The 8,862-nt window shown below is 43.3% G+C and overlaps 1 protein-coding gene across 2 annotated transcripts in view; it reads right to left on the bottom strand.

Moving 5' to 3' along the window:
- Nucleotides 1–1,306: 1,306 nt before the first annotated feature.
- Nucleotides 1,307–8,862, bottom strand: part of KIF4A (kinesin family member 4A) — a 126,524-nt gene continuing 118,968 nt past the window's right edge. For both annotated transcript variants that reach the window (XM_032255854.1, XM_032255855.1), the window contains 3 exons: nt 3,855–3,971; nt 2,395–2,517; nt 1,307–2,118 (listed from right to left, as the gene is read on the bottom strand). In XM_032255854.1, coding sequence (XP_032111745.1) covers nt 1,915–2,118; nt 2,395–2,517; nt 3,855–3,971 — 444 coding nt within the window. In that variant the 3' untranslated portion in view covers nt 1,307–1,914. The remainder of the gene's footprint in view (nt 2,119–2,394; nt 2,518–3,854; nt 3,972–8,862) is intronic.

Raw genomic sequence — 8,862 nt, 5'->3', positions numbered from 1 at the left:
TTTTGGAAGATGAACAACACATACAAAAGATGCTGTTACTATAGCATCAGCATCAGCAGGGAAGGGCTGGCTAGCATGCTATAGGGTTTGCTTAGTGCTTAAAGTACAGGGGTCTGGGTGGGATGGGGGCCAGGGGCTGGCTTGATTGACCTCTCCCTCTACATTACGCCTGATGCAGTGACTTGAGGTCTGGGGGTTATTAGTGCAGTGTTGGTGGGAAAGGATGTTTTCTCTGTGGATAAGCCTGCTTGCCCCTCCCCCCACACACACTGGATTTCAAACAGTGAGAAGGAAGACTGGCTCTCTTATGCCAAGAGCCGGCCCCCCTCCCTCTTAGCCTTCCCATTGTATCCAGAGGCTCTAGTTGGCAATGGCAGAGGCTCCCTTGCTCCCTCGGCATTAAAATGCAAAGAGAAGCAGGGCTGCTTGCTGGCAGGATGCCAGGGAAGGCTAGCAGGTCACCTAGTACATTGCAGGCTTCATTCTAGGCAGACTGTTGCTCAATTCTTTTGCTTGGGCTCTGGTGGATTCTAGGAGTCTTGGCTTTTGAGTTTTTGGGGATGATCTGGGAGCTTTTTTGGGGAGAAAGGTTCTGGGATTCAGAATGCATGGACATGAAGCCCAGGGCTTTTGAACTCCTCAGAAGGCTACAAGGCTGGTCAGTAGCCTGTGCATGGCATTCCAGGGCTGGCCCCCTTTTAGCTTTAAGCAGAGATGGAGAATCCTGATGCATTGTAAGGTGTAAGCATCTTTCAAAGGAAAAAGCAAGGAGTCAGTGCTGTTCTGTCCTGGGACTGGACAGCAGTGTAGTGCAATGCTTCTCCTACACTAAGAAATCAGGCTGTAGGGCATTAGAAGTGGCCGCTGCTGGCACTCTACTAGAGAGTTGGCTAGAATGAAGAAGCTTGGATGGTGGCTCTGCGTTCAGGTGATAGCTCTTTTACTCACTAACTTTGTGACTCTGGGTAAGTTACTTAACTTCTGTGCACACTAGTTTCCTCATCTGCAAAATAAGGACATCTATCTGTGTTGACTTTTTTTGTGTGTGTGAAAAACAAATAAAACTGTGGCAAGAACATGGAGATGGTTAGTAAATGTGGTTTCTTCCTCTCAAATCTGGAAGCCAGGCAGTTTCTACAGCGGTCAGGCCACTGGCCTTGCTAACGCGATTCCAATTTCCTAGGGTAGCAGAGCAACTTAAAGACCCGTCACACTCCACACTACCCTCTGGGAAAGAGGGCAGCTACAATAAGGCAAGGAGGCTCAGGTACTTGAAATGAATCTCCTTAATAGCTACCCCAGGGGCTGAGGAACACAGGTTGAAATTTTATTTCTCCCTCGAGCACAGAAGGATCTTCCCAAACAGTAGATGAGCTAAGGTTTATTTACTTAGTTAACATTTAAAAATAGTTCATTTACTTCAACAACATGGCAGACAGTCAAGAGTACTATTGAAACACAATTCAGAGAGGGTCAGGACAGAAAAGATCACAACCCCATTCCTGAGGTGGAGTGAAAGATCTAAGCCAGGCCTCCATCCTAGGCCAGGCTCCTCCATTAAACAGAGACAACCAAAAGATAGGAAAGCCATCAGGAGATAGCCTGAACTGCTCACAAATAAGAAAGAACTTGACCATACTAAGGGCTGGTTCCTGATGAGTCATTAGGAAAGTCAGTTGGTTCTCTCTTTAGTAGGTGGCTTAGTACCCTTCTGGAGAACAGAGAACAGTAGTCTGGGGCTGGAGGCTGAGGGCCAACATCCAACAAAGGTTACCTTCTTTTCAGTAATGCTTTGTTCCTTTTTACAACAACAAGAAACCTGAAATCCAGAGAAGTCATTTAAAAAACCCCTTCTGGCTGCAACCTGAAAGCATCTCCCAGGCCAGATTGGGGGTAGAGAAGATGACTCCAACTTCAGCGGGCCTCTTCTTCAATAGGGGAGCAGCCAGAGAAGAAGCTGGTGTTGCTGGCCAGAGCTCGTTTCTTTTTCTTCCCTGGAGCCTTATTTTCTTGGTATTCTGCTGCTACAGGTTTCAACTCTGGGAGGTCAAAAGGGGAGGGAGGTGGGGAAGTCTTCTTTGACAGTACTTGCTTCACGTCACACATCTCTTTCAGGATCTAGGAGGGACAGAGACAGGTATGAATAGACTTTAGAAAGGGCAGAAGCTCAGCCCAGCTGAGCTGCTATAGATGCTTGACATACTCCCAGTAGTATAAGGTGTTCTTTAAGATTGTTCTGCGGAAAAACTAGACTCTAGTTTATGCCCAATCCCTAGTTCCCAGCAAGCTGATTATATGTTTACTCCATCTGCCTCTCTCCTACTGGTCTATCATAGATAATACAGAGAAGGATGCTAATCCTGTTTTCCAATGTCTGCCTTTTAACCCACCTACCTTGCTATTGGGGGTGGCACAGACAGGGTTAAAGAAGCTCAATCCTGGAGTCACCTCAGTAGGATCCTCCAGTTTGAAGGAGCCTTCGGAATCCTGGGTCCGTTCAATTGTGCTCAAGCTATCCTGAAAATACAGGCATATTATAAATTTGGCTACTAAGGTTACAAAATCAGTCTGTTTCCATTCAACCAAAGAGGTAAGTGCCTGATTAGTCAGTCGAAGCAAGTCTTAGGGAGGCCCTGCTTGGGGAGGTCTTAGTATTTGACATGCTCTGTCCCTGAAGGAATGGAGCAATGCTTGTATGTAGCCTCTGAAGGCGAAGACTAGGCAGTGGCATGGGACATCTCACAAGGCCAGGTTTAAAGCAAAGACAAGCCTTGGTCATTTGTTTGACTAAACTCCCCCTCTATAATTTGCAATATCCCTTTTAGCATCCATATAGGGTGTTGCCTGTATTAGTATTCCTTTCAGTTAAGGAAACTGAGTCCAAGAGAGATAGAGATAGGTGAGGAGGGAAGGACTGCCTCTCTGCCTGGAGGCCCTTTCACGGAGCTACTACATGACTCTTGAACCCAAATTGAAAAACCACAGGGATAGAGAATCCTTAAGGTCTCTGCTACTTTTATAGGTCTTAGCCTGGCCTCTGGCTTGCCTATCTATGTTAGAAGACTTTGTAATAGAACACGCAGGCTGAAACTCTTCACATGTAGATGTTCAAGAAATGCATGATGAATCATCATTAGATTGTGCTTGCTAGAATTACTGTGTATCACACAGAGAGCTGGAGTAATGCATTTTTGCTATGGCACAGGTAGGTGTAAGGCAGTTATAGGGATCTGACTTGCTTGGTGCTGCTTTTCTCAGGGCACATTTGATTTTCCTGAGTTTGCTATTCCTGGGAGCAATATTAAGAGGACATTTAGGTTAACTTAGTTTACAACAATGACTATTAGAAAGGCCTGGTTCCTGTGGATCTTTTCCTAGAGCTAAGAAATAGCTAGCTGGTTCCCATGGAGAGAATCTAAGTAACGAATGTCTCAAGATGTCAGAAGGATTAACTTCTTGGAAGCTGCTACCTCAGTACGTGGCTCTTACAGTTCCAGTTAAACCTCTGGACTAGTTTGATCCTACATGTCTATATGCCTGTGAATGCCTGCTTTCTTGTCCTTGTTGTCTCATCAACAGTACAGAAACTTTACAGCCAAGGCTTGGGGTAGGGAGCTCTATACCTGGGAATCTCCTGGGAAGTGCAGTGGTTTCTGAAAGGGGTATGTGAACAGGCAAGCAGCAAGGAAAAAGGATTGAGAAGTGAACTATCTCTTTTTCTGGGTGCGGAGGGAAGGAGAAGGGTAGGAAGAACTGTGCAGGAGACTCCAGGTTTCAGGACAGAATGCAGAAAAAGAGGGTGGAAACTAGTGGAGGTCTGAAAGGATGGGGAGAGGAAACAGTACTGATCCTACCTTGCCTTGCTGGCGGTTCCGACACTTTGCAGGGTCACAGCTACAGTCCACACCACAGTCTGACTTTTGTTTCCTGCACCCACACTGCTTGTTTCCACACCAGCCCTTGCAGGAACACTGCAAAACACGTTTGCAGAAAGACACATTACTGAAAGGGTTAGAAGACTAGTTTACAATGACTTCCCTTCATTCACAAGCTTTTCTAGAAAAATGGAAAGTACTATTATATACCAAGCTTCAATCTCCTTAGTCCTCTCTTCTTTAGTGAAATAGTAATCACCAAGAGCCATCATAGGTTTATTGAGAACAAGTCTTGCCAGACAAATTCATTTTCTTTTTCTTTTTGAGACGGAGTTGTATTATGTCGCCCAGGCTGGACTGTACTGGCGCGATCTCAGTTCACTGCAACCTCTGCCTCCCAGGTTCAAGTGATTCTCCTGCCTCAGCCTCCCGAGTAGCTGGGATTACTGGTGCATGCCACCACACCTGGCTAATTTTTTTTTGTTTTTCAGATGCAGCCTTGCTCTGTTGTCTAGGCTGGAATGCAATGGCGTGATCTCGGCTCACTGCAACTTCCACCTTCTAGGTTCAAGCGATTCTCCTACCTCAGCTTCCCAAGTAGCTGGGATTACAGGTGCCTGCCACCACGCTCAGCTAATTTTTGTATTTTTAGTAGAGACAGGTTTTCACCATGTTGCCCAGGCTGGTCTTGAACTCCTGACCTCAGGTGATCTGCCCGCCTCAGCTTCCCAAAGTGCTGGGATTACAAGCGTGAGCCACTGTGCCTGGCTGAAAAATCCATTTTCTTTTGGACAGTATACATGAAGAACAGATCAGAGGGCTAGCATGATAATGCAAGGCAACTGACGAAGAGTGTTATGATCATTTTATGGGCAAAGTGAAGAACTGTGAGTTAGATGGTGGTATAGTTAGGTATATTTAAAAACTGAGTGTAGTTGCTCAGTATTTTTATAATTACCAAACTGTACTTTCATCTAGCTCACATTTCTACATTTTGTCCAGTGTTAGCCTGGGCTTTGTCCTTACCACATTTTGATAAATCACTGATGATATGAAATAAAATCATTTATATTTGATAGCACTTTACATTTTTCAGATTACTTTCATGTACATAAATACAAAATCTCATTTGAATCTCATAACTAGTCTATAAGGTAGGCATATTTATCAGCTCTAGCTAGAAGGATCAGTAAAATGTAAGATAAAAGAATCACAATTCAAAAATATTTTGACAGGCTGGACTTAAGGGCTGAAAGTAGAAAGAAAGAAAGTTTGTAAGGTTGGTATTTAGGTTACCCCCAAATCAGCCACATAAATACAACATGGGGAGTGACCTAGCTTAAAAGTAGACTGTGAGGTAGCTCATGCCAGTAATCCCAGCACTTTGGGAGGTCAAGGTGGGTGGATTGCTTGAGCTCAGGAGTTTGAGACGAGCCTGGGCAACATGGTGAAACCCTGTCTCCACCAAAAATGCCAAAAATTAGCTGGGCCTGGTGGTGTGTGCCTGTGGTTCCAGTTACTTGGGAGGCTGAGGTGGGAGGATCACTTGAGCCTGGGAGGCAGAGCATGCCACTGCACTCCAGCCTGGGTGACAGAGTGAGACCTCGTCTCAAAAGAAAAAATTTAAAAAAGACTGTGCAGAAAAGGGCCTAGGGATTTGAGGTGTAAGCAAGCTCTGTGAATCAACAGCATGAAATGGCTGTCCCAAAGCAAATGCAGTCAGGTAGAAATTTGGAGTTCAGAAAAGATGGGGAGTAATTATTTCACTGTACCCTGGCTTGGTTGGATCCCATTTGAAATAATACATCCTATTTTAGGGTACCATAATTTTGTTAATGCATACAAAAGCATAGACATTAGTAATAAAAAAACCTCACTCATGCCCCCACTAACCACCCTTAATAAGTAAAATGCAGATATAACCGAGGTCTCCTATGTACTCCTTCCTGATCTCATTTGACTCCCCCTTTCCAGGGACATACAGTTTCCTGAATTAGGTATTTGCCATTCCTGTGTATGTATCTTATTACATGAGGTTTTTTTTTTTTTGAGACAGGGTCTTGCTCTGTCACCCAGGCTGGGGTGCAGTGGCACAATCATAGCTTACTGCAGCCTCAGCCTCTTGGACAAGTGATCCTCCTGCCTCAGGCTCCAGAGTAGTTGGGACCACGGGCACATGCCACCGTGCCTGGCTAATTTTTTGTTTTTGTTTTTGTAGAGACAGGGTCTCGCCATGTTGCCGAGGCTGGTCTTGAACTCCTGGCCTCAAGCAATCCTCTTGCCTCAGCCTCCCGAAGTACTGAGATTACAGGTGAGAGGAACAGTGCCTGGCCACACATATGAGTTTTTGTAAAACAAAAACAAAAACAAAAACAAACAAGAAATTGTCTTAAACATTTTTAAACTTTGTATAAATGACATCTTATTATATGTTGATACATATAGCTTCAATTCCATTCATTTTCACTCTATGAACTTGCCACAGTTTGCCCATTCTCCTCATAGTGCCATTTTCCACTCTTTTAAATAAGGCTGCAATAGTGACAGCTAACATTAATGTGTGCCAGGCACTGTTATAAGGACTTACCATTTATTAAATCAATATAATCAATAAGCATGTTTTCTTGTATACACATTCAGGAATTCAGTGTGTAAAGAGGATGTTAAACAAAAAAGAGGTGGGTGACCAGAATTATAGGAAGCCATGCTATAAGAAAAACGGTAGAAGAAAGTGGGATAGTTTGGCTTGGAAAAGACAGAGGTGGCCGAGCTCACAGGATGAAGGAAGAGTAAGAAGAGACCTCAGCAACCATCTAAAGACTGATCTGATGTATGAAGCCCCTCTTAGCATCCCTGGTCTAATGATCTGAAGCTCTATTTGTCCTGAGGTGATAATAGTTTCTATATAACTTCTCACCATAGGACCCAATTCTGTCATCTAAAATGACATGGAATCAGTTTAACCCCACTTTTATAGCATAACTGTTCAAACCCTGAACATAATTTTTACTCCCTAGTCCCCTTCTGCCCAAATTCTCTTAAAGTTAAATATACCTAGTTCTCTCAATGATTCACCACATGACATGGTTCTCTCGTATCCTCACCACCTTGACTATACACCCGTTTGTCAAAGTTATCTTTAATTGTGAGATCCAGAAATGAGTACAACTTTCTGAATGTGGTGTGACCACTGTGAAGTGGACTGTGACAAACACCTCCCTTGTTATGGAACCAACAGTCCTGTTAATGAGGCCTAAAATCACAGTTGCTTTTTTTCTTATTACATCTTTGTGGATTCATACTGAGCTTGTAGTCAAATTCAAGCCCTTAAGTTTTTTTCATATAAGAACCATCACCTTTACTCTGTAGAAACCACAATAATGTTTTTTTCCTGATTAGCAGAATAATATATATATCCCTTTACAAAATCTGAAAAATCATAAAACTTGACTTTTAATAGTTGTGTATAATAGTTCATCATGGGGATAATGTTGATTTATTTAACCAGTCCCCTAACGTTAAATATTAAGATTGTTTTGAAAGAAATTGTTCACTATTATAAATCATGTTGCAGTGGATATCCTTGTATAGAAATACAATCTAAACTGTACCATGACTGACAAGGCCCTCCATGATCTGGCCCTTGACTACCCATCCCCTGTCTGTAGCTTATGCTATACTTTCCCACTTCTCAATACATTCTAGCTACACTGGCCATTTTAGTTGTTCCTTGAGATACTAAGCTCATTCCTGCCCTGAGGTTTTGCATTTTCTGTTCACCTTTCCTGAAATGTTCTGATTCTTTTTTTCCTAACTTGCTCTTCACTGTTCAGACCTTCAGCTTAGATATTTCCTTCTCAGAGAGACCTCCCCAAGCACTCTTCCTTAATTTAAAAAATGAGATGGGCTAGTTGCCAAGGCTAGTATTTAGCTCTTGACATCAAGCAATCCTCCTACCTCAGCCTCCCAAAGTGTTGGGATTACAGGGACAAGCCACTGTGCCTGGCCTCCCCAAGCACTCTCTCTCTCTCTCTTTTTAAGACAGAGTCTTGCTCTGTCTCCCAGGCTGGAGTGCAGTGGTACCATCTTGGCTCACTGGAACCTCTGCCTCCCAGATTTAAGCAATTCTTGTGCCTCAGCCTCCCGAGTAGTTGGGATTACAGGCATGCACCATCATGCCTGGCTTATATTTTTAGTAGAGATGGGGTTTTACCACATTGGCCAGGCTGGTATTGAAATCCTGGCCTCAAGTGATCCACCTGCCTCAGCCTCCCAAAGTGCTGGGATAACAGGCATGAGCCACCGTACCTGGCTGCAAGCACTCTTCTAAAGTGCTCTTTCCCATCCCACATTCTCTATGACTTCACTGTATTTTCTTTTCTTTTTCACTCATCACTATCTAAAATTATTTTATTTTTCTGGTTACTGTGCGTCTTTCCCACAGGAATATCAGTTTCATGAGGGCAAAGAATCTCACCTATCTCGTTTCTTGTCTTCTCAGCATCTAGAAACAGTGCCTGGCACATAGGTGCTCAGAAAAAAATTTGTTGAATGAATTAATACATTTACATATCAATGTCTATTTCCTTAGTATAAATTCCTATGTGTATAATTACTGGGTCAAAGGATAGAACATGAGTTCTCCTGTAAGACTGTGAGCCTCCCCCTACTAGAAGTCTTCAAGCAAGAAGAGGTTAGATAGACACCTGGCAGTGGTATTACAGAACAGTCATGACATACATGACAGATGCAGTCACATGAATGCCAGGTACATGAGCTGTAACTTCACCCTATTCTCTCTCACACCAGGAAGCAGATTAGAATGTCAAAGGTAGAAAGTGCCCTTACCACAGACATAACTACAAATGTATTTAATACATGTATGTGGGGCAGTGTGTGTGTGTGTGTGTCATGCTTGGCATGACCTTGGACAAATTACTTCATCCAAGGTCATCTCCATTCTTTTTTTTCTTTTTTAATTTTTAAA

The sequence above is a fragment of the Sapajus apella genome, unplaced genomic scaffold (genome assembly GCF_009761245.1).
Source record: "Sapajus apella isolate SASKATOON/1434 unplaced genomic scaffold, GSC_monkey_1.0 scaffold91, whole genome shotgun sequence".
NCBI lineage: Eukaryota > Metazoa > Chordata > Mammalia > Primates > Cebidae > Sapajus > Sapajus apella.
Note: the sequence above shows the minus strand (reverse complement) of the source record. Positions and strands in the feature narration are given on the sequence as shown.